Raw genomic sequence first — 24,989 nt, forward strand, 5'->3', positions numbered from 1 at the left:
AAAATACCCCCTGGTTACTAGAACTCAGTGAGAATTAGGGCAGAAGAGAGAAGGAGCAGCTTGCTACCTTCACCCTACCTTGTGCTTCTGCTGCATCTGCTCCATTGCCAACTCAGCTACAGCACGGGCACACCCAAAAATATCCCAAGCCAAGACCACTAGTAAATTCTCTAGGCCCTAGCAGACAAACATCCATGTTTTCTTTCTGTGACTCAAGTCCCACAATCCTTTGTGGCTGTGAAGAATTGTGGGTGATGGAACAAATTGATGTTTTTATACTTAATTTTGAAGGCTGTATTTTAAAAAAAGAAGGAAAAGGTATCCTTATAAACTGCCTGCTGTAGGGGTATGTCAGATGTGAGTCCAGATTGTTTTATTTCTCAAGTTAGAGTTTACTGAATGTTGTATTTCACAAACTATGTGACAGGAGTATAGTTAGCAATGTGAAACAGCTGAATTGATGATTTGCTGTCATCTCCTCCTGCTCTTGTAGCTTTTAATAAGGAGATATGCCATGATACACAATATGGTCTCTCGGTAAAGTTTGCAAAAGTAGGTGTCTAAAGCTAGGCAGCAAAATAAGTGTTGTGATTTAAGGCCTGAACACCTGTAATTTCCCTGTAAGTCAATGGAGTGGGATGTTCAGCAACCAGGATTGGGCTTTGTGATGGGGTGTAAGAGCCCCACACTGAACCAGGGTGGGGAGCAGAGCAATACTGGGCTAAGGTGGTCCTGCCCCCAACAGATGCAAGGTATATTCCCAGTGGAGGAACAGTTTTAAAGGACACTGGTGTAGCCCACAAGAAATGTGAATGAGCTGCTTGGGACACCAGGAAGCAAGGCTGATGCTGAGAGCTATGCCAGGAGTTGGGACTGTTTTGTGAAGGCAGATCGAGCAGCAGACATTTGGATTCCACCCCCTTCTTTGGGAGTTGAAAGCCCGAAGAGAGAGTGACTGACCTGAACTGGATACTAAGACTGAGGACAGTCTGCCAAGCCAGCAACAATGCCCCCAGCTAAGGAGCTTCAGATTGGTAGGAAGTGACCGGGGGAAACATAATTTGGGGTAGCTCAATAACTGGGCTGGACACTTTGATGAACCACTAGGGCCCTGGGTTGGGACCTGGTGGAGTGTGAGGGTCTGGATTCCCCCTACCTTGCCTGTCCCGCTTCTCTGTAGTGACTGAGCTCTGGGGGGGCAATCAGAGCATGAGGGGGTGATTGAGGTCACCATTGGGGGCTCTCTGGGATGACTAGACAGGCAGAAACCATAAGGCCATGAGCTGACCATTAGGCCAGCTGGTCATCAGACCTTCCACTACAGGCTGTAATACAATCGGTGTAGATAATGGAGCTCTAACAATGCACCATTAAAAAGTCTAATGAAGAACAAAACCTAATCGTTCCCATATGGGACTTAATCTTGACCATATCCATGCTGTAGGATGATGGGCATACAGAAGTAAAGTGCTTCTCTTCAGGGTATTCCTACAGCATGTGAGTGGATGGGAATGCCCTAGTGGCAACAGAAAGCTATTTCAAATGTGTAACATTTATGTGTTCATGTGTAACATAATATAAGGTTCCTTGAGGGTTGCAGAAAACAACATATTGTGACCATTTGCAATCAGCTCATAGAGTAGGTCATTGAAAAGATATTCACCAAATAAATGTGAATAACAATTTCCAGGAAAGTGATCATCTCCTGTGGTTACTCTGTGAGCAGGAAAGGAGGGTAAACTAGGCAACAAGCAAATTATTCACGTCACTAATGCCAACACTGTGGTGAAGAGAAGATTACTGGAGTGATGTTTTGAGTAAATTGTGTACAGTACAGATCCAAAGTAGATGTGTGTTGTCCGCCCCTCCCCCCCCCCTTGAGGGCCTAAGTCACTTAGGTGTCTTTTGAAAATATTTGCTGTGATCTCGACAAGGTTAAATGTCTGTAGGATCAGGGCCTAAGCTACTGATTATCCTGTCTCTTTCCTTGCCTTCCCAGATGTCTTTGGGCACCACTCTTGGCGATATGTATCTGTTACCTCTTTTTGACCTGAACGGCTAGTCAAAGTTTTGGGTTGTGTCTAGGGCTGTCCCTAGCTATTCTGGGGCCCTATGCAGCCCCTGCACTGTGTGTGTGTGTGTGTGTGTGTGTGTGTGTGTGTGGGGTCCCAGGCCTCCCGGGGGGGGGGGGCTGGCTGGCTTGGAGGACTGAGGGGGAACCACCCGCCAGCACTTGCCAGCGGTGGGAAGTGCAGCAACAGTGCTTTGAAGTTTCCAGTGTAGCCATGCCCAAAGAGCGTGCAACCTAAATAGACGAGAGAGACAAAGGGTGGGAGAAGGTTACTACTGTTATCCCCATTTTCCTGATTGGGGGGGGGGGAACTGAGGCACAGAGTTTAGGTGACTTGCCTAAGATCTGTGGCAGAGTTGGGAATTGAGGTCAGTTCTCCTGAATCACAATCCAGTGTCTTAACCACAACACCATGCCCTCTAAGGGATAAGACACCGGTAAGCCTGTCCAGGTTTTAACTCTATCAGAGTTCAGCTTGTAAGGACAGAGGGAGGGAGGGGTTGGGATCCGTTGTGACAGGTCAGGCTCCTCTCTAGACTCAGACTCAGAGCTGCAGCTGAAGAGCTCTTGTTGCAGCTTACTTGTGGGTGGGTGGGGTGGGGGAGGGGAGGGCAGGTATATGTGTGCAAGGGTGGCTGTAGGTTGCTTCAGTGGTTTCTCAGTCCTGGGCCAATCCTCACCAACCTGATCTCCCACACAACTAAGAGTGGTCTTCAGGCTCCTCTGAATGGTGCAGCTCTTTTTTTGCTTGAAGGGGCCACCATGGTTGCCAATGATCACAGGAGTATACTGGAGTCCTGGCCACACCCTCTTCCTCCTTCTCCCCCCCTCCCCCCCATTCTTTGTATACCTGAACGTCTCTCTCTCCTGCCATGATCTTTCTCTGGTCGGTTAAACTGGCCTTGCACTTCAGAAATGGCACATAGGTGCCCTAATGCAGCCTCACCGCTGGACCCTAGTGTGTGTAATCTTTATTCAAAAAGAGGGTGGTTGCAAAACTTGCTTCACTGCCAGACAACAACAGACACACATGTATGGCATGAAGAAAAAGGACCCATTTTGGAACAAGGGCATGTTTAGGTTTGTCTCTCTAAGGTGCTACCATAAATGCAAACTCCAGCTGTATAATGAAACCCAGCAAGGCTCTTTTCTCCTTTGCAGTGACCACAGTGAAATGTAAATGAAATAAAAGTGGAGCAAGAAACTACCCAGAATTATTCTGATGAGTAGGAAAACATGTTTTTGCCTATTGCGGTACCCTATAGAGAGCAGAGAAAGTAGATATGGTGTTAGCTTGTTTTTTACCCACTGATTAACCTTAAATGCAGGGCAGACAGAAACTATTTTGGAGAAAATAGATTTGTGCACATGGAAAAACTCTGCTGTAACTGGAGAGATGCTCTCCCGGTAGCAGTCCTGCAGAGGCATTGCTTTATAAGGGCAGTTGTGGCTACATTTGCAACAGTAGCTAAATGGCAAACATTCAAATTTTTTGCAAGGCAAGGTTAATTCAATATGTTGCTTGAGCCCGAACTGCTTTGTTAGCTTTTATGAATGTCCTTGTTATCTCCCCACATCGCTGTTGAATGCGCAGGCTTGCAGTGGTGAGTAATCTCTCTGCTGATAAATAACTATTTGATATCCAGTAAAAGTGGAGGGAGTGGGTTGGGGGACATTGCATGATTTTTGTTTCCTCATGCAAATAAGACTGATGTTATGAATTTGAATAGCATGAGTCGTTCATGGGCAGTACATATACTACCAAAGCCAACGCCACTCACTTCTGGATGTTTTTGTATGCGTAATACTTGCAAACCGAAAGTGTACCATGGCATTTCTTAGTTCTACCCTTTTAGTCATGGATCTGTTGTTCATCACAAAGTTAATAAATAAAATGCCAAGTGAACTGCGAACCAGAGCTGGAACTGAAAGAAAAGTGGAGGTAACCCGCTTCCTCCCCGCCAACGCCCCCCCCCCCCCCAAAAAAAAAGATGGTACTCCTCCAGACATGAAAGTCTGCCATAAATTTTTCACAGTAGTCTTCTCTGCTTTTCTCTCAGTTAGAGGTAGTGGGAAGTGGAAGCATGGCATAACCATTGAATTTGAGCACTTCCTTATCTACACTAATTACTTAGCACAGTAGATAATTCCTTTATTTACAATTTAACATACATCTGGGACAGTGAAGGTCAGGATTATGCTTTTTTAGAGCTCTTGATAGCGAGTTCACTCAGTTACCATTTTTTGCTGAGCTCCTCACCCCATCTGTGGCCCTTTTACACTGGATAAAAGGGCTGGGGTTCTATATCTATCCGGCAGATAAAACAGTGCAGGCACTCAAGCAGATAGCCGTCACATTGCCTTCTGTGGATACACCAAGCTTTGTGAGGGTAAGGGGCTTGCTGTGGGTAGTGTTGCCAGGCTTCTGGTTTTTGACTGGAGTGCCCGGTTGAAAACAGACCCTGGTGGCTCCAGTCAGCACTGCCAACTGGGGGCCCAGAGCTAAGGCAGGCTCCCTGCCTGCCCTAGCTCAGTGCAGCTCCCAGAGGCAGCCACTGTGGCCCCTAGGCACATGAGCGGCCAGGGAGGCTATGCGCGCTGCCTCTGCCCTGAGTGCCGGCTTCACAGCTCCTCTTGGCCAGGAACTGCGACCAATAGGAGCTGCGGGGGCAGTGCCTGCAGATGCGAGGGAAGTGCACGAAGCCTCCCTGGCTGCCCACGTGCCGAGTGGCCACTTCCTGGGAGCCGTGATAAGCGCTGCCGGGACCCTGCACCCCAACGCCCTGCCCCAGCCCGGAGTCCCCTCATGCACCCAAACTCCTTCCAAAACCAGCCTGGAGCCCCCTCCTGCCCCCAAGCCCTTCATCTCTGGCCTCACCCCAACCCCCTGTCCCAGCCCGGAACCCTCTCCTGTACCCCAAGCCCCTCATTCCGGCCTCACCCCAGAGCCCTCATCCCCCCCCCCCCTGCACCCCTGCCCCAGCCCGGAGAAAGTGAATGAGGGTTGGAGGAGAGCAAGCGATAGCGGGAGGAGGGATGGAGTGAGCGGAGTGGGGCTCGGGGAAGGGGCAGGGTGGGATGTTTGGTTTTGTGCGATTAGAAAGTTGGCAACCCTAGCTGTGAGCAGGGATGGGAGGGGTGTTTCAGCAGCGAGGCCATAGTGTGCAGCATTGCAGAGATTCTGGGCAGCACCAGGAGAGTGCTGTAACTTAGACAAAGCGCCCAGAGATAGATGTGTCTTTGCACGTATTTCACGGGTTTGTGGCTCACACTGTGTTGCACAGCGGTCTGTCAAAGTCCATTTCTGCCTTTCCTGCAAAGGCAGGAACATGATCACCACAGTGATGAATCTAAAACAAAAAGACAGGTTAGATAGACATTATCCAAAATGTTCTGGGAACATCAGAAAACATCCTGATTAGATTAAGGTCTAAACTCAAGCAGGGAAGAGCTGGGCCAAAAATAGAAGTCTAAGTTAAATGCTTAAATATAGATCTAGGAGCATAAGTCACGTGATCACTTTTTAAAGGGGGATGGGCAGGGAATAAAAAACTGACCACCCACAGTGGTTTGAATTGAGAACAGTACATTTTTTAACTTAGTTTTAGGTGGTGCAGGTAGTGAGACGGGGTTAAGGCTGTCAAACTCTTTCCACTCCAAGACCTTTGTTTTCAGTTGCTTACAGACATTTGGGCTAACATTTTCCAGTCCAGGGTGTCTGCCTCATGCTGCCTCTATCTTTTGTTGTCATTCCCACCTGTGTAAAGTAGACATAAAATACTCCCATGCTTATTTGGTAGCATTTTACACCCACTTCTCTCTTACTCCACAGGGATGCTAATGACATCCCCAGGTGCAAAGCAGCAGAGAATCAACCTTGATATGTACGAGATCTTTGAAGACAATAAACATGGAACCTCCCAATGCTATTTTCAGAGTCACTCTTCAGAAAAGGAATGGCACCTTGAGCATGAGAGGCCATATCCTATTAGCATATGCAAATCATGTGAGGCACTCTTTTAGATTTCTGAATGCTGGAATGTTGACACAAAATAAACTTTTTCGGAATGGCCAGCAAGCTAAAAAACCAGTTATTTGCATTGCTCTAGTGTGCATAGGGTGACCAGATGAAACAGACAAAATATCGGGACACATGGGGGAAGCGCAAAAAAAAAAGGCGGCTGGAGCCGAGTTGCCAAAGCGCGCCCCCGCCCCCCCCCCAAAACCAAACCAAAACAAAAAAACCTTGCCGGAACAGCCAAAGCCGCAATATCAGGACAAATGGCATCCTGACTGTGCATCAGTCGGGACACGGGACAAAGAATTAAAAATCTGGACAGTTCCAATTTTATCGGGATGTCTGGTCACCCTAAGTGTGCAGCTCTGGTCAAGTCAGACGGTGTCTTTAGTGGACTTGCTCCCATTTACACCTATGGATTTTCCCCTATGTGACCACTGCTTATGTGTTGAGTACTTGGATGTAGCCTTCTAATCCATGGCCACTTGCCTCATGCAGTAAGAGCTGTGTTTCCTCTGGCTGCGCTTCATACAGCTTCATACAGGCTTCAAGTGTAAACAATGGCATTTGCAATTTGATCTATTGTGTATCGTATCCTGGGGTCAACTCCAACAGCTAGTCCCACCCATAAGCACCCCTGACCACACTCTGAGAGCTCGGTGCACTTGCTGATTTATGTAGTAGGAGATGTGGAGCATGGGATGTACTTACTTTCCTGTGTAACATAACAATACACAAAACAGAAAGTCATTTTTATTTTCATACAGTCAGGCATTCAGGCCTATAGGCACCATTATGTTAGGATTTTCTTTGGAAAAATGCTGTTGGTTTATGTTTAATGTATGTGCCCGGATAAATGGACGCCTGCTATCCTCCAAAGGTGGAAAAAATGTGAGTACATATTGTCTTCCTGAGTCTGTTGATAACCTGAAGGTTATGGACAAAGGGAGAGACTCTCTGCAGGTGTCCACAACAGCCTAATGGTTCTTATTCTATAATCCTTGTTAGTCATTTTGTTGGTAGTGGATTTATATACAGTGTTTCAAACTGTTCACTCAGAAAGTACAATTAGTTTAGTGGTTAAGGTATAGTAGATCAGTTTTCATTAGTGCTGGAGTGAGAATTTGGGTGCCCATGGACTGCACTGGAATTCTTATTTAGTGGTGTTTTAGGAGGTTGAAATCCATTAACAAGCTCAAACTGAGTGAAGAAGGTGTTCCACTGCTTCCTGTTTTGTCAACCTCTTTTGAGAAGTCAGGGCTCCCTGGCTTGATTTTTGTCTCCCATCTGGTTGAACCGCTGCAGTACATCATGGGAGATGTAATCTGCCCAGGGCGTCCTCCCCATAGAGGATAATGGGAGCATGAAACACCTGGACAACAAACCTCGAGTCACTGAGGCAGCTCAGGGGAACGCAGATTAAAGTCAAACTAAGCTGAAATGAAATGTGCTGATCTAGTTCAACAAACCTAAATAAAACATGTAGGTGTGGGAATATCTAAACTGTTGAAACAAAACATTGTGATACTTTTAAACTGAAATTTTTCTGAACTTCCTGTTTCTCAATTTTTTGATATTTCAACTTTTCTTCCCAATTTTGGATCAAAATAATTTTTGAAATATTGGATTTCCAATGGGATGAAAACCTGGAATTTTCAACTAGCTCTACTTTTTAACTTTTCTTCACTCTAGTCTGAGCTTTCTATAGGTAAAAGAAGTCATTTCTGGAGGAAGGGAATCCGACTAACATGGCTCTCCTGTATACCTAGTTTGGCAATACAGAGAGATCATTGAAACAATTCTTAGTCCTGAGCAATTCCTATAGATGAAAAGGAGCCTATTTTTCTGGCAGCATACAGTATTTAATATATTTTTGTAATTAAACTGCCAGTTCCTGTGTTATAGTTGGGGCGTTGGTCTACTGGATACATTCTAAGATATCTATAGAAAGTCAGAAGGTTTTTTGTATGGTATATTACCTGTCTAGAAATTATTAATATCCTGTGACATTGAGTTCAAATCAAAGACTTCATTGCAAATCTGGGGAAAATTCCCCTTTGAATAGAAAGACACGCATTTCAGATGCTTAAAAAGAGCTGTTCTCAGTCGACTGTTTAATACATTCAGAATGTCCAAATTATATATGGTCAACATTATGAAACCAACTTGCACTGTAATTTTAGTGGCTTAGGCCCCAAATCCAGCAAAAAAACTGAAATTGATTGGACTACTTGCATGCATAAAGTTAAGTGCTTTGCTGGATCAGGACCTTAGCCACTGAGATCACTCCTGTGCATTTATGATCTGTCGTTTCCCAAGGGAGCTCTGATGTTATGTTCCATTCTTGTGGCCTAATTCTTAACCCCATGTCTTGGGTAATTATCCAGTATTTGGGACATTGCCAGATTGTTTCCATTTGGAGGAAAAATTGATTATGAGAATCAGGTATTTCTTAGGTGCAGTCCTGTTTATTTACAAAGAACGTACACGAAGTCCTGTTTCCCTGAACACAGTGGGAACGAATGAAAGGAAATTTCCTTGTTCAGAAATCCATGCCTGCCTTTTCAAGGAGTACTCTGACTAGGAGCGACAGAAGGTCCCTAAAAGTGGGGAGGAGGCACTGGTGCCCGAATTGTGGTCCCACCCCTTCACGCTGCCCCTTCCCTCTGAGGCCCCACCCTCTGTCCTCCATTGCTCGCCCTTATGGCCAGTGAAAAGTGGGAGGGCCATGGCCCCTTTGTCCCCCTTGTTCCGGCACCCCTGATTTTTCCCCCAAAGAAGCTCTGTCTCTTGGCTTCCTCCCCAGGGCCAGGCACCACTGCTGCTCCCACTATCTGCTGGCTTTTTCCTTGCTTTCTGGTTTTTCTCTCTCTTTGACTCACATGCTCCTGCAACCAGTCAAGGTAGCAGCCCCTACATTTGCAATCAGTCTCTAGGAAAATCCCTTAGGCCTCATGGCTTAGGTTATGCTCAGATCCTTGCCAAGCTGGCCCCTGCCTGTAGTGGTGGCTTCTTTTGTTTCAGCTGTCACCAAACAAAGGGGGCATTTAATTGTTCCCTCATTTAGCCTGAATGAAGGGTGCTTAGTACAACTATCGACTTTTACTAGGTCTGTGATTGATGGCTGACATTAATACTTTGCAGCATAACACTACGATACTGCCATAATGAAAAACATGTATCTAAAATTTGATATTTTTCTAACACGTTTAAAATTCCATCAATATTATAACTGCACATTTGCAGTTTAAAAATCTTTGCTCAGTGAGCATATGGGAGATGTCTATGCCATAGCTATCTGCTAGCTCTCACTAGAGCCTAGATTTTTATTTACTTGTCTCTTGCCTCCATCTCACCCACTTCCGAAACTGAAGATGGATCAATCAGTTTGTTTTAGCTGTACGTGTAGCCTTTTCATAGTTGAAACACATTCTATCTCCTAGGACTACAGATCTTTGAAAGACAGAGATCCATGGCGTGAACTCTAGTGTTACTTTCTGGAGATGGTGAGGATGATAAAGAAAATACAGATAGGCATTGCCTCCATACATTAGGGCTTCAAATCTTGTGTCTGATATAGGCTAGAGAATACTGCATATAAAACTCCTGGGAGTTGCTTTTCTTCAGGCAGAGACGCTTCAGTGATCAAGCAGAGCAACTCTGTATTTGTTTGACTTGCAATTACTGCTAATTATTCAGTTATTTGTGGAAAACCTCTTGCTAGTTGGAATTAAAACTACTTCTTCTAGAATATCCTTGTTCAACAAAGATTAGCATAATTTGTTTGACAATGTAACTATGTTTATATTATTACTCTTTCCCCTAGTGCCAAACAGAATCTAATTTCCCCAAACTAAATCAGATTTTTAGGCCCTGAGTCAAATTAATTGTTTTTTGACATTAATACAATGTTCAGTTGAACAGCTGCAAACATAATCTGCTACCACCCCTAAGAAACATAAAGGGACTAATCAGGACATTAGAGTTTCTACTAATCTGAACATTGTTGGCAATAGAAAGGAGCAAATCATTTGAGACATTCTTCCCCCCCCTGCCCCCCCTTAGTGAACAGACTGAGAAATAATGAAATGATTCATTATTTGAAATTGTTTGTAAATGCCTTCTGTGAATAATTCTTGGTTTGCATATTGTTTACATATTTGCAATCTGCACTATGTCTGTCTCTGATTGGGTGTAACTAATCAACATAGGAGGAAAGTGGTAGGTGTAGTATATCTTGACTTTAGTAAAGCTTTTGATACTGTCTCGCATTACCTTCTCATAAACAAACTAGGGAAATGCAACCTAGATGGAGCTACTATAAGATGGGTGCATAACTGGTTGGAAAGCCATTCCCAGAGAGTAGTTATCAGTGGTTCACGGTCATGCTGTAAAAGCATAACGAGTGGGGTCCCGCAGGGATCAGTTCTGGGTCTGGTTCTGTTCAGTATCTTCATCAGTGATTCAGAGAATGGCATAGAGAGTACACTTATAAAGTTTTGCTGATGTTACCAAGCTGGGAGGGGTTGTAAGTGCTTTGGAGGATAGGCTTATAATTCAAAATGATCTGGACAAACTGAAGAAATGGTCTGAAGTAAATAGGATAAAATTCAATAAGGACAAATGCAAAGTACTCCACTTACGAAGGAACCATCAGTTGCAAAATGGGAAATGATTGTCTAGGAAGGAGTACTGAGGAAAGGGATCTGGGGGTCATAGTGGACCACAAGCTAAATATGAGTTAACAATGTCATACTGTTGCCAAAAAAAGCGAACATCATTCTGGGATGTATTAGTAGGAGTGATGTAAGCAAGACACAAGAAGTAATTCTTCCACTTTACTCCATGCTGATTAGGCCTCAACTGGAGTATTGTCTCCAGTTCTGGTGCCACATTTCAGGAAAGATGTGGACAAATTGAAAGTCCAGAGAAGAGCAACAAAAATGATTAAAGGTCTAGAACACATGACCTATGAGGTAAGACTGAAAAAATTGGGTTTGTTTAGTCTGGAGAAGAGAAGGCCGAGAAGAGACATAACCGTGTTCAAGTACCTAAAAGCATGTTACAAGGAGGAGGGAGAAAAATTGTTCTTCTTAACCTCCTGAGGATAGGACAAGAAGCAATGGGCTTAAATTGCAGCAAGGGAAGTTTTGTTTGAACATTAGGAAAAACTTCCTAATTGTCAGGGTGGTTAAGTACTGGAATAAATTGCCTAGGGAGGTTGTGGAATCTCTATCATGGGAGATTTTTTAAGAGTAGGTTAGACAAAGATCTGTCAGGGATGCTCTAGATAATACTTAGTCCTTCCATGAGTGTAGGGGACTGGACTCGATGACCTCTTGAAGTCCCTTCCAGTCCTGTGATTCTATAAGTCTGTGCAAACCTGGTAAAGTGGTCCATAATGACCAGGACATACTCATACCTGCTGCTTTTCTCAAAATGAAGAAAGTCAGCTGAGACTAGTTCAAATGGTTCTGTGTTACTAATAGGATGTAAAAGAGCTTTGGTATATTGGCTCAGTCTCCTCTGTTTCAAGGAGTGACAGGCCTGAGTTACATAGTGCTGAATATCCTCCTTCATATGGTGCCAGTAAAAATGGTTTCTAGCGATGTTAATAACTCGGCAAGTAGGTGACCCATGTTTTTTTTGTAACTCTGCATAGGACCTTGTCTTTGGTACCTTTCAGATATTACCAACTTGACTGTGAGTAATGATTTTTGAGATAAAGAACACCAATTGACCAAAATGGATTGTGAATTTGGCAGGGCCCTAATCCCAGTCCTATTTCCTTCCAAGTAGCTCTAAAGACTTGTTCCAGGACCAATTGCTTACCCACTGCCTCTATTACTTCAGGTTCTGAATAGCTCCTTTGTAGTCCTGTTTCTATCTTATGGAAGGGATGAACTCTAGCTTCGGCATTTCCATTGGCAGCTGCTGCACAGTTACCGCACAGAGAGGGAGGTGGCTTCTCAAATAACCACATCCTAGAACACCTACGGATTTATACGTTAAAACCAATGTCTTGAATTCCATCTGGAAGATAACGGACAGTGGATCATAGAGCACTGACACTAAGGATTCCAGGGAGATACTGTGTCTAATGTAGTGGTGGCACATTCTGTTCTAGCTTCATCTTCTGGCTGATCTTCAGATGTAGCTCCGTGCACTACAGCAATGTAATTTAGATATGACAAAACAAACAACTGAAATAAATGGTCACAGACATCTCCCCAAGCATGGATGAAAACAAAATCTGTTGCCAACAGCTGCTCTCTGAACAGCTAGGTACTACTCAGGCTCTAGAGCATGGGTTCTCAGGACAAATTATTTGATCGCCTCAGAGTGCGGCCACCAACTCTTGCTAGTGGCCGCTCTCATACTTTTTCCTAAAATATGTAATTTGTGAAAACAAATATGCACATATACACGTCCAAATCATTGTAATTTATTTATTGCTAGCTAGTAAGTCTGTTATGAAAAGTAATATTAACAAACATACAAGTATCATTATTCACAGCAGGCTTATTCAGCCCTGACAAGCCTGGGGACAAATTAAACTCTGGATGGGGGGTGGGGTCAGGGGAGACAGTGTGGGGACAGAGCCTGAAGCTGCGTGGCTGGGGCCCACCACTGCGATACAGAGTCCAGGACTGGAGCCCTAACTCCCACAGCCAAAGCCTGCTCCCTGCCACCCCAGGGCTGAAGCCCGAAGCCTGAGCCCCACCATCCCTGGGAAGGTGGGGAACTCACCAGGTGCCTGCTCCTCCAGTGTTGTGCTCCAGGTGTCTCCAGATGGGGATGGGGCTGCCAGCAGGGGTTGGGCCCTAGCAATCAACACCAAGGCGGTGCATCCAGGAGCACAAGGGAGGGGGAAGGGCTGCTGCTTTGCTCGCTCCCCCAAATCATAGTCCAGGAGGCTGTGGCCGCAAGAAAAGCCCCTAGTGGCCACATTTTGAGAAATTCTGCTCTAGAGGCTCCCTCATTACGAATCTGTGTCGTCATGTTGATTGTTAGACTCCCTCAGTCTTGCCAATTCCCTTTGTAGCCAACAGTATTCTCTCTGTATTTGTCCAGGTTGGTGGTAGCCACTTTTAAAACCCCAGAAAGGATGTTCTAATGGATCAAATACGTGATGACACTGCAAATTCTGTTCTCCTGTATTAACGGTTGTGTGATGGAACAATTAAGATATTACTGTAATTTATCATTTGGATTGTCGTCATTCTGGTCTGTTGCTGTGCCATCACATCTGACCTTGTCAGCTCTCATAAACTATAGGATCTGCTCTTGGGCAGGAGCACAGAGAAAAATTTGAATTGTATATTAAACATTTCTAATTTTCTCTTTGTTGGTTGATTAATTACATAAGTCATCCGTTTGGGGTGAGAAACAAAATCACCTGAAATATGCAACTAACTGATGCAAAATTTCCAACCAAATATACATTTTGATATTCAATTTCAGTGACTATTTTAGCGTTGAAGCTAAAAATGTTCTTTTTGCTTGTGTTCACATTAATGAAGCTCAAGCTCCAGAATGCTCCCTAATATCAAACACAAATGGGTTATGAATAGAGCTGTGTGGATAACTGATATTTTTGGTTTACTCACAGTCCCTTCCCCCCCTGTCCCTGTCCCCCCCGCAACAATCAGGTCAACCCAAAAAAAAAAAAAGTATGAAAGCTTTGTATAAATAAGCATTCATTTGGGCAGAGAGGGAGAGAGAGTGTGACTCTCTAGTCTGATGTTTTAATACAAAATGGAGCAGCTTCAACAGGAGATATTGAGGGAGACTCACCCCAGAATACCCAATGGCTTGGTGGCTAGTGCATTACATTAGAGGGGGGAAGACTTGGGTTCAAGTCCCTGCTCCAGATGCCTCCTCTGGAGTGGGGGCTTGAACCCAGGTCTTACAAATCTGAAATGAATGCACTGGCCTAGGGCTATGGCAGATAAGTAGGCCACCTCCTCGGTTCTGCGAATGGTGCCTAAGTTTCCTTGTGAAATTAGCCCAAAAATATTAAAACATTTCATTTTGGCATTTCTGAAATTTTTTGGTTTTGCATCTGAAATAATTTGCTGAAATTGACATAAATTTGTGAAATGTATCAGTTGTCCCAAATCTGCATTTTTTTTTTTTTTTTTGGTTGAAAAATGCTTAGACCAAAAAATGTGCCTATCTTGAGTTATTAATACAGTCAAAGCAAAATTTACTTTCTTAATCAAACGTTTGTAGAAAAATATCTTCCCATTTTCTTGGCTTTACTAACTGCCCATTGCTAGTAATTGTATTTTACGCCCATAAAATTTGCCTACATTTTCAACTGGATACTGCATTCTTCATTTATTTTTGACCCAAACTGGGGTGCACTGTTGCTATGCTCCATTTAACAGCTACCACTTGATAGGTAGCTGGATTTTAATAGCAAGTGAAATTATTTCTATGTTTTGCAGTAGGTTTATGGTGTACAAATAATGTGGTGTACTATGAAGTTTTATCAGTACAGAGGACCCAATTCTGCCCTCATTTTCACCTGTGTTACTCCCTTTGAAGTTAATGGGAATTGAACGTGCATATTTGAGGGCAGACTTGAGACATTAGTTGTCATATAAATGACACTGATTTACACTCCCAAAACTAGAGTAATGTAGAACACCATTGAAGGCTGGGTCTGCACTACAAAATTTTGTTGGCATAGCTATGTCGGTCAGGGATGTAAAAAAATCCACATCCCTGACCAATGTAGCTATGTTGGCACAGAAGATCTCCTTGTGTCCGTATAAGTTACTTCTTCACTAGGGGGGGTCTTCAGGTATAGCTATACCAGTATAGCAGTAGCGGCAAAGCCTTCCCACTGTAAACTAGCCCTAAGTCGTCTCTCAGTTTCTTTCTTTCTTGTTGGTGCCATAGGTTAAGGTCATAGGTCAAGTCTTCTAAATTTTTAAAAATCATTTTTATTGTTCTTCTCTGGACTTTCTCTACTTTGTCCACATCTTTCCCAAAGTCTGGTGCTCAGAACTGGACACAGTGCTCCAGTGGAGGCCTCCCCAGTGCTAAATAGAGCTGGACAATAACCTCCAGTATCTTACATACGATACTCCTGTAAACAAATCCCAGACTATTAACTTTTTTTTTGCAATTGCTTCACATTGTTGACTCATATTCAATCTGTGATCCATAATAACCCCCAGATCCTTTTCAGCACTACTACCACCTATTCCCCATTGTGTAGTTATGCATTTAATTTTTGTTTCCTAAGTGAAGTACTTTGCACTTCTGTGTATTGAATTTCATCTTGTTGAGTTCAGACCAATTCTCTAATATAAGGTTGTTTTGAATTCTAATCCTGTCCTCCGAAGTGCTTGCAACCCCTCCCAGCTTGGTGTCATCTGCATATTTTATAAGCATACTCTCCACTCCATTATCCAAGTGATTTGAATTAAAATATTGAATAGTATTGGGCCCAGGACTGACCACTGTGGGACCCACTAGATGCACCCTCCCAGTTTGACAGTAAATCACTGATTGCTACATTTTGGGCATGGTCATTCAACCAGTTGTGCACCCATCTTATAGTAATTCCATCTAGAACTCATTTCCCTAGTTTGCTTATGAGAATGTCATGAGACTGTGTCAAGAGCCTTACTAAAATCAAGATATATCATGTCTACTCCTTGCCCCTATCCACTAGGCCAGGAACCCTGTCAAAGAAGGAGGTTAGGTTGGTTTGGCATGATTAGTTCTTGACAAATCCATACCGGTTATTACTTATAACCCTATTATCCTCTAGGTGCTTACAAACCGATTGTTTAATTTGTTCAGTATCTTTCCAGGTACCAAAGTTAGGCTGACTGGCCTATAATTACCCTAGTCCTCTTTGTTCCCCTTCTTTTAAGGACACTCGCATGCTACAGTAATGGTCACTAATAAATCTTAGAATCAGGCTTCTGCTGTGAATAGTCACTGCTGCAGCTGATGGCTAATGAGTGATTTATAAAAAATAAACTGAATAAAATTCAAATTTCACTTTCTATTGACTTAGTTCTGTTTCAGAGAACATTCCTACCAGTAAATGTATTTGCTAATAAAGCTAAGGAAAATAGACAACTAAGAAGCATGATTGCCATTGGAAGTAAAGATCCAGACCCTTAAGTGGTCTGAATTATTGTAACTACATTGATTTTTAGTGAAACTACACTTGTTTATATCAGGTGAGACTCTAACAGTTTGTTTAAAAAGAATCCATGGAATAGTGAGAGTGAAATTTAAGAATAGACTTAATTCAAATTCAGGTAAGAAAAGCTGAAGTGAAGACAGACCAACTGAATGTAGATTACCTCTACCTACAGCATTGCAGGAATGAAGCAGGCTGTGACCTTATTACTAACTATGTGTATACAGTGGTTGGCTCAGATCCAGAGTGTTAAGTACAGACCCTACTTGGACCATGTGCTAAGATTACTTTTGTACCTTGTTTTTTCTGACATTTCACATGCTGCGCTAAAATACAATGTGCAAAATTGCATGAATTACATCATTTCTTGCTATTATGCTTATGGATGTGGGGTGAAATTGCCATTAGGGCACTTAATCATATGACAGTTACAGAACAGGGAGAGCAATGGACCTTTATTTTTTATCAAGAAGCATAATCAGAGAAACTTGAGAAGGGGGAAGAGGCTGCCAGTAGCAATTATATCTACCATTACCTATGGCAATATTGATTGCCATAGGTAATGGTAGATATAATTGCTACTGGCCATGAAGTGTTAAGGGTCTGTACTTAACACTTCATGGCCAGGCTTAGGGAATGTTGCTTTACTTTTGTTAGTCTGTGTATAGGAACTGTAATTTGTCTCATCTACTGAGGCAAAGCTCCAGCTAAACCTTACCAGCCCCATCATCCACATTGCAGTAGCCTCCATAGGCCATGAAAATAGGAAGGGACATGACTTTCTTGAGACCTCAATAATGTATTTCTTACAGGTCTATATAGTATCTCTTAGAGATGTGTAGATCCTGCAGTTCAATTCACAACAGATTGAACATGAAGAGATGCTTCACTGCCAAATGCAATGCACTGCAGCTCATTTTCTCCAAGGGCCTTGAAGCCCTTAGCCACTCCCCTCCCCACTGAAGGCCAAGGAAGGCTCAGCAGTTTCTCCAGCTGCACTGAGACCAATGAAAGTTAAGAGCCTAAATACCTTTGACGACGTGGCCCTTGTTGACCTTCTCCCCAGGTTTCCTGGCAGCATTCGGTGATTGCTGGCTCTAGCATGCCCTTCTAGGGCTTCCTAGTTGTGGGCTTCAGTCCTCACATGCTATAAATAGACTTGGAAGGATTCTGTTTTTATTGGTAATATTTCTATTGGTGATAGAAATTTACAGATAGGCAAAGTAAGAAAACTACTTTTTGGAGAATTTACTAGAGTTTGATTTAAGGATATTTACTTAGTAAATATTTGACATGTGATGTTGACAATTTGTAGTTTAATGGTTATAATGCTTTCTCTTTTTAAATCTCAATGTTTGTCTTTAAACAATGGTCTGACACCCTCCCCCCCAATAATTTCCCACAATCATGAAATTTTACATCAATAAAACTGGAAAAAATGGTTAAAATAAACTAATATCCATTGAAATTATATAAAAAAAATCAAATTCTGCCAAGCCTAGCTATACAGTTGTTCTTGGGGGAAAGATGCATTCTAAATAGGGTAGTGGGAGCTGGGAAAACACTAGTGGATGCACTGCTAGCTAGCCAGACTCTGGGCAGGGGCAGAAGTGCTCTGTAGTCCCTAACATAGTAGCTAGAGAACCCCTGGCAGGATACAAGTGACTGAAGTTCACCCATTAGAACATGATTCCAAATTCTTCTTGTGCTTTGCAGGCAGTTCACTGGTTTCTCTAATTTATTTGTTGTTGAATGTCATTTGCTGAAGAATTTCTTGAGGGCAAATTCAGAGGCTGTCATAAATATAAAGGGAAGGGTAAACCCCTTTAAAATCCCTCCTGGCCAGAGGAAATCTCCTCTCACCTGTAAAGGGTTAAGAAGCTAAAGGTAACCTCGCTGGCACCTGACCAAAATGACCAATGGAGAGACAAGATACTTTCAAAAGCTGGGAGGAGGGAGAGAAACAAAGGCTCTGTGTGTCTGTCTACATTTTGTCTTTGCCCGAGATAGACCAGGAATGAAGCCTTAGAACTTTTAGTAAGTAATCTAGCTAGGTATGTGTTAGATTATGATTTCTTTAAATGGCTGAGAAAAGAATTGTGCTGAATAGAATAACTATTTCTGTCTGTGTATCTTTTTTGTAACTTAAGGTTTTTGCCTAGAGGGGTTCTCTATGTTTTGAATCTAATTACCCTGTAAGGTATTTACCATCCTGATTTTACAGGGGGGATTTCTTATTTCTAATTACTTCTATTTTTATTAGAAGTCTTCTTGTAAGAAAACTGAATGCTTTTTCATTGTTCTCAGATCCAGGGGTTTGGGTCTGTGGTCACCTATGCAAATTGGTGAGGCTTTTTATCCAACATTTCCCAGGAAAGGGAGGGTGCAAGTGTTGGGAGGATTGTTCATTGTTCTTAAGATCCAAGGGTCTGGGTCTGTAGTCACCTAGGCAAATTGGTGAGGCTTTTTACCAAACCTTGTCCAGGAAGTAGGGTGCAAGGTTTTTGGGAAGTATTTTGAGGGGACAGACGTGTCCAAACAGCTCTTCCCCAGTAACCAGTATTTGTTTGGTGGTGGTAGCGGCCAATCCAAGGACAAAAGGGTGGAATATTTTGTACCTTGGGGAAGTTTTGACCTAAGCTGGTAAAGATAAGCTTAGGAGGTTTTTCATGCAGGTCCCCACATCTGTACCCTAGAGTTCAGAGTGGGGGAGGAACCTTGACAGAGGCGTTCTGCGGAATCTCTTACAGTCAGTCCCTTAGATTTACTTAAGCGCCCTCTCTGAAACGTGAGGGAATCCAAGTTGGTGTAATTTAAGAACCAACCAGCCAGAAGAAAGTGTAAATAAAGTAGGCATGTCCTGCTTTAATTTTCATCTTCTAATGCTATCCTGTTAGGGGCCAGAAGAGAGGATTAGAGCAATTAGACTTCTTTACACACAGACTCAGTGGGACAAATTCAGAAATGAGAGTGTATGTGCAAGATGGGTAGAATGACTTACATGTTGGTAAGAGGGTGTGAACCTAAGTGAGTCAAAGCATGTAACGAATAACTTCAGAGAGTATACTGATGTACCATAGATGTTGAAGGGGTGGGGAAAAAGTGTAAATTATACCCGTTAGACTTCTATATTTTCATAGACTCACTTAGGGCCTGATCTAGCTCCCATTGAATTTTAGATTTTCTTCCATAGTTCTTGGCCTTTTGTGCCTCCTATCTTTGGAAAGTGCTGAACAGTCACTCTGTGAAATTCAGCCCCCCTTTAATGTCTCAAGCTGAGCCTCCAAAAATCGAGGCATACAGAGTCACAAACACTGTTCCCTCTAAGCTGTACGCGTGTGCGCATGCACACAGATCCTAAACCCTGCGCACACGGCGAAACACCGCACTCACAAAAATTTGCACAGAAGCACAACAATTTGCACAGAAGAAATTTTTGTGCACATGGCCTGTCAAAAATTAAAGGGAACACTGGTCACAAGACATTTTTTGGAAAATCTTGATGTATTCATGTTCTGATGAGTCAAAGGGACACCACTCAAGGGTGACAAACTAAATTCCTCAGCAACAACCCAATGCCACATCTCTCATCTTCAAACTTGTCATTGCGAACACTGGAAAAATCAAACCAACTCCCCCCAACAACCAGCTTATTGCTAGTCTTGCAGAAAGCCAACAGAGAGATTCTCAGGTGCTGAATTCCCATTTTCTTGTTTTTCAGATGGGTTCCTATCTTGTTAATGCAACATTCCAGTCCAAAATAACAGAAGAGGCAGATATTATTGTTGGACTGATTTATACAGTGTTTGGTAAGTGTGGTTTGTTTCATGATTATTTCACATTCCAAAGGTTTGATGAGAATGTAGAGGGTTTGGAAATGGAGTTAATTACTGACATGGATTACTTCAAAGTTTTCATAACAATAAAATAAAAGAATAGATTGACCTAATTACAACTTCTATAACATTAATTAGTGACACATTTTTCATCAAAAAGCAAGTACAGTACCTGTTCAATTTTAATCTACTATAATAGTTTGACAGTAATAACAGTGTTTAACTTTGGAAGTCATTAAACATTTTAAAGAATGATTTACTGCAAAATATTGTGTGGTTGGTTCAACTTATACCACCCGAGGTTCTGGTCAGCACTATTTTGTATTTCTGGTTATGGTGTTAACATTGAATCCTTAAATCCCAGTTCAGCATCAAAATCTAGTAGTGCAAACCCCTGTGCGCATGAGGAGTCCCAGGAAAGTCACTGAGACTCCTCATGGGCACAGTGCCCCATGAAAGTAGATCCAGATGCAGGTTTAGAGCCTTATACATGAGCGATGAAGCAAAGTTACTCCTGGATTTGAATTACTTACTGAATTTCTTTGCATCTAAAATGTCAATCATTGACTTCACTAGATTTGAGCCCACTTATACCATTGGTGAATATGGTCTTATGAATTCTTTATGGGCGAGAAACAAAATGCATATTCTAGCTGAGAAAAGGCCAGATCCTTGGTTGTAGCTGAACTGCATACAGCACAAATTGCAGGGAGATGGGGAGAAAGTGCCTTAAAATCACTGTTTCAACACCTGATACTACTCATATTGTGTGGAGGGCCAGTCCACCTGGTAACTGCTTTAATTTATGACTACTGACAGCTGGGGATTAGTATGATGTAGAAGGATCCCTTTCTCCTTTTCCCCTGCTACATTGTCAACAGGGAATTGTGTAGATATCTCTACATTCATTGTATACAACTAGAGGACCTCCTTTGCACTAGTATGGTCTTCCCAGTGATGGATGCTGGATTTTGATCTGTGTGATGCAAATCCAGATGGGAGAATTTGATCCCTAGTCTCTGCTTTTGGTGAACCAAGCCAAGTGTTTCAAATGCGAAAACTGAGGGTTGTCTGTAAAGAACATCTTCTTCTAAACAACATTACCCCTCAAGTCTGGGAGCACCAATGCAGTACATCAGTCCTGCTTCATGTCTGGAAAAGCAAATAAAGAATCCGAGAGGAGAATTGTGGCATGACTGGCCAATGAATTGTAATTGGAAAGATAACTCTGTAGCTTTGCAGGAACTGGTACATATATATATATATTATAAAGTACTTTCTGATTAGAAACAAACACATGAGTCTTGCTCTTTGCTCATTGCAGGTGAAAACTAGAATTTTCTGGTGATGCTTTCATTCTGTTTCTGATATTCTGCATGCAGATCATCGTCAACAAAGCAGGGTGAAAACTTGCTCTCGCTGGAAAGTGAACTGCACATGAAATGGTGAAAATTCCATCTACTTCAGCAGTACATATTATGCCCCCCTCTCCCGCCTTTTGCTAAAGAGGCATTCAGCAAGGTTTGTTGCCAACTAACTAACTTTTTTTATTTTCCCTTTCAGATCCCATGATAGCCAACCCTGCTCAGATCACTGGCTCGCTTCAGTGTGACTTTCCAGCATGCACTGTTAGTGGTGTCACAGCTGCCGCAGGACCTTGTAAGAGAAAGGAGCTGGCCTGTTGGGCACGGGGGTGTCAGGTAAGTTGCGTTTAAAAGAAGTACTGTGCAACTTTCATGTTAGATATAATTTTGTAATTTCCCCTCTTCCTCCACAATTTAATAACTAAAAAACTAACAACAAAGTTGACCTTCCCCAATATCCATGCTCCAGCAGAGTCCTAAAGCAGCTGTGACATCCACATGGTGCATGCTGGGACATCCTATCAGAGCTTGAGCTGGTAATCCAAACAGGGCTGGGTGCTGTGGGACCTTGAAAGCAAACAGAAAAGGTGAGTTGTTATGGAGCCAAGTGATGATCTTAGACCAGCTACTGAGAACATTCAAGTGTTACTAAAGTGGATGGAATTTTCATGTGCTAGTTGCAATCCATTTTGATAAGTGAAAGTAATTTTAATGTTTAAGTTCCCACACCTTCAATGGCCACATGTGATCTCTTAGATCATGTCTCCTGTAGAGATATTAGTCATGAAATATTTGGTAGAGCTGGTGGAAAAACGGAAAAGCTATTACACAAAAAGCTTACCATTTCAAAGGTGTTGCCATTCTGTGAGGTTTGAATCAAAATTATTGGCAAAATATATTTTAAAATGTTGATATTTTGAATTTTAGCTCCCCCCTTTTTGTCACTAAATGAACAATACCCAGTTTTTTCTTCATTTTTTCATTTCTCTTCTTTGTGTTTCCTTCTTCCACTCTAAGTTTTCAAAAGTTAAAGAATTTTTCAAAAATTGCAGTGGCAAAAGGATTTTTTTTTTAAATGGAAAAGTCAATATGTATTAAGCAACTCAGGATATTGTTCATTCTGTGCTTTCAGTGGGGGTGGGGAGGAAGCAGGTGTGTGCATGCGGGAAATCCGATGTTTCAAAATTTTAACGTTTTTGGGTTTGGTGAAAAATAAGGAAAATGTTTAAAGCAGTTTTTGAAAAGTTTTCAGTTTAGAAAAAAGGCCATTTGAACTAAATGTCGGATTTCCCACATGCACCCACCTGCTTCCTCCCCACCTTCACTGAAAGCACAGAATGAACAATATCCTGAGTTGCTTAATACATATTGACTTTTCCATATAAAAAAACATTCCTTTTGCCACTGCAAACTTTTGAACAAAATGTTTTGACCAGCTGTAATATTATTACAATTGGACTAGATCTGGGGAAGTTTAATCCTGCTTCTCCTCTTCCTTTTCAAGAAAGTCTCCACCCTCAGACACCTGGGATAGGTTTAATAAAGTAGAAAACAGTTTGTTACTGCTTACTACAATTCCTTGTTAATCAAAATAACAATGAATTCAGCTAGCATAGTCCTTCAAGTGAAAGCAAGATTATTTGTGGAGAACATTTGAAAAAATACTTAGAGGATGGGGGTGGTGGAAATAAAATCCTACTGGACTGGTAAATATAAGGGTGTATTAAGTGAAGTAAAGCCTCTTACTGCTGTGCTGAAAGGTCAATGCTGGGTTTTGGCATTGGGATTTGAATACATGACTTTCTAACCTAGAAATCAGCATGCTACTAGGTAAGCCATACTTTTCTCCACACCTATAAGAACTAAGTTTTATCCTACTTGTTCAGAGCTAGCGAGCAAATTAATATTCTTTCTCAGTTAGTCATGTTGGAATGTTAGAAATAGTATATCTTCTACTAGAATTATATCAAATCCTAATCAAATGAACTTTTTATCTGGAGATAATAGATCATTTAAGTTAATTTCTCCATGATTCACTTTGTATCCTTTAATCATTATCGCAAATGAATCTTAAATAAGGCATTTCTGGGAAGATGTACCAAATAAGGGGTATTAAGTGTTCAAAAAATTTGAGTTGAATTAATTTCATCATAGAAAAAAGATCATCCCATAAACACTGAATAGGTTGGCAATGCATTACTCCTTGCAAAGAGTATTAAAAACAAAAAGTCAGTAAATGAGAGTAATGAATTCCTCTTTTTATTTTATATTCCCCTATAGGAATATGCTCCTTGTGTGGAAACAGTATTCTTTTGTATGTTTCCTACAAGAAAAAGAATTTGCTAAAACCAGCAGAATACTTCATGATCAACCTTGCCATCAGTGATCTTGGTATGACTCTGACCTTGTACCCTCTAGCTGTTACATCCAGCCTTTCTCACAGGTTTGTTCAATATGCAAATGGTATTTAACATCCACTGCACAGACTGGAGGCCTCTGCCAGCAGAGAGGACTGAATTATTCTACCACTTCTGTAGAAAGTACAGGGAAGATTAATTACAGAGATTGAGAGAAGTTTGTTACATAAGAGCAGCTTTCTGAGCTACTGGCTGCATTTAGTTTTCTAGGCTGAGGCCACTGCAATTTGTATCCCTCTTGGGAAAGGAGCATGGGGGTATTTCTTCCCTACAGTCACGATACCTGCTGGCTGAAATCGTGGCAGGAATTGTAAGAACTATTGGAACATAGCTGTTTAAAAAAAAAAATACAAATCTAATATGCAAACAAATCTGACGCTGTATGTGACTCCTGGGGATTAAAGTTATGGTTAATGTCCAATTCACAATTTGGTCTTCTTTCCAAGTTAGCTCTTCTTTCTCTTGCCTCTACCTCCCTCATCCTTGCCAGTTTAACTGAATAGTATTCCATAATATCTGGCTTTTGTGATCTTTACATGGGGCTCAGAACCTCTAATAAATTCCCTTGCTGGACCCTAGGCAGTCTCTGGTATGCTGTGGAGTTTTCCCGTGGAAGCTCTTTGGGATTGTGGAGAGGAAAAAGAGGGTGCTTGTGGGACAGAGGAGAATATGAATCTAGCCCAGAGTCTAATTTATTCAGATCAAAGGGATTTAGACACCTACCTGCCACTTTGGATGCTGAAGTCCAACATTTAAGAGCAAATGGCATTTGCAAAATATCAGCTCAGCTGCTGCCGCCGAGCCCTGTAGGTACCTTAGAGACTTTAGATGCCTACATTTTAGTGGCTGAACATGCTCATAGCCAAGTCTTGACCTGCCCATCAGCTCTGTGCCTAACTCCCATCTACGCCCCAGCGGGATTCACGAGTTAGGCATTCCCCTATTGGGCCCCATCCAGGAGGTGTGCTCAGAGCATGTTGAAATTCACACAAAATGGCTGGAGGGTGAGGGGGGCACTTCCTGGGGAAAGTGTTGATTTTTTTTGGATGAAATTTTTGTTTAAAAAAAAAAGGGGGGGGGGAGGGAAGGTTTGATAAAGATCAAACAGA

The 24,989-nt window shown here is 42.2% G+C and overlaps 1 protein-coding gene across 1 annotated transcript in view; it reads left to right on the forward strand.

Moving 5' to 3' along the window:
* Positions 1–24,989, forward strand: part of LOC141982408 (opsin-5-like) — a 72,284-nt gene that overhangs the window by 12,044 nt on the left and 35,251 nt on the right. The window contains exons 2-3 of the mRNA XM_074944450.1: positions 19,985–20,072; positions 23,744–23,906. Coding sequence (XP_074800551.1) covers positions 19,985–20,072; positions 23,744–23,906 — 251 coding nt within the window. The remainder of the gene's footprint in view (positions 1–19,984; positions 20,073–23,743; positions 23,907–24,989) is intronic.

This window comes from Natator depressus, chromosome 2 (genome assembly GCF_965152275.1).
Source record: "Natator depressus isolate rNatDep1 chromosome 2, rNatDep2.hap1, whole genome shotgun sequence".
Taxonomy (NCBI): domain Eukaryota; kingdom Metazoa; phylum Chordata; order Testudines; family Cheloniidae; genus Natator; species Natator depressus.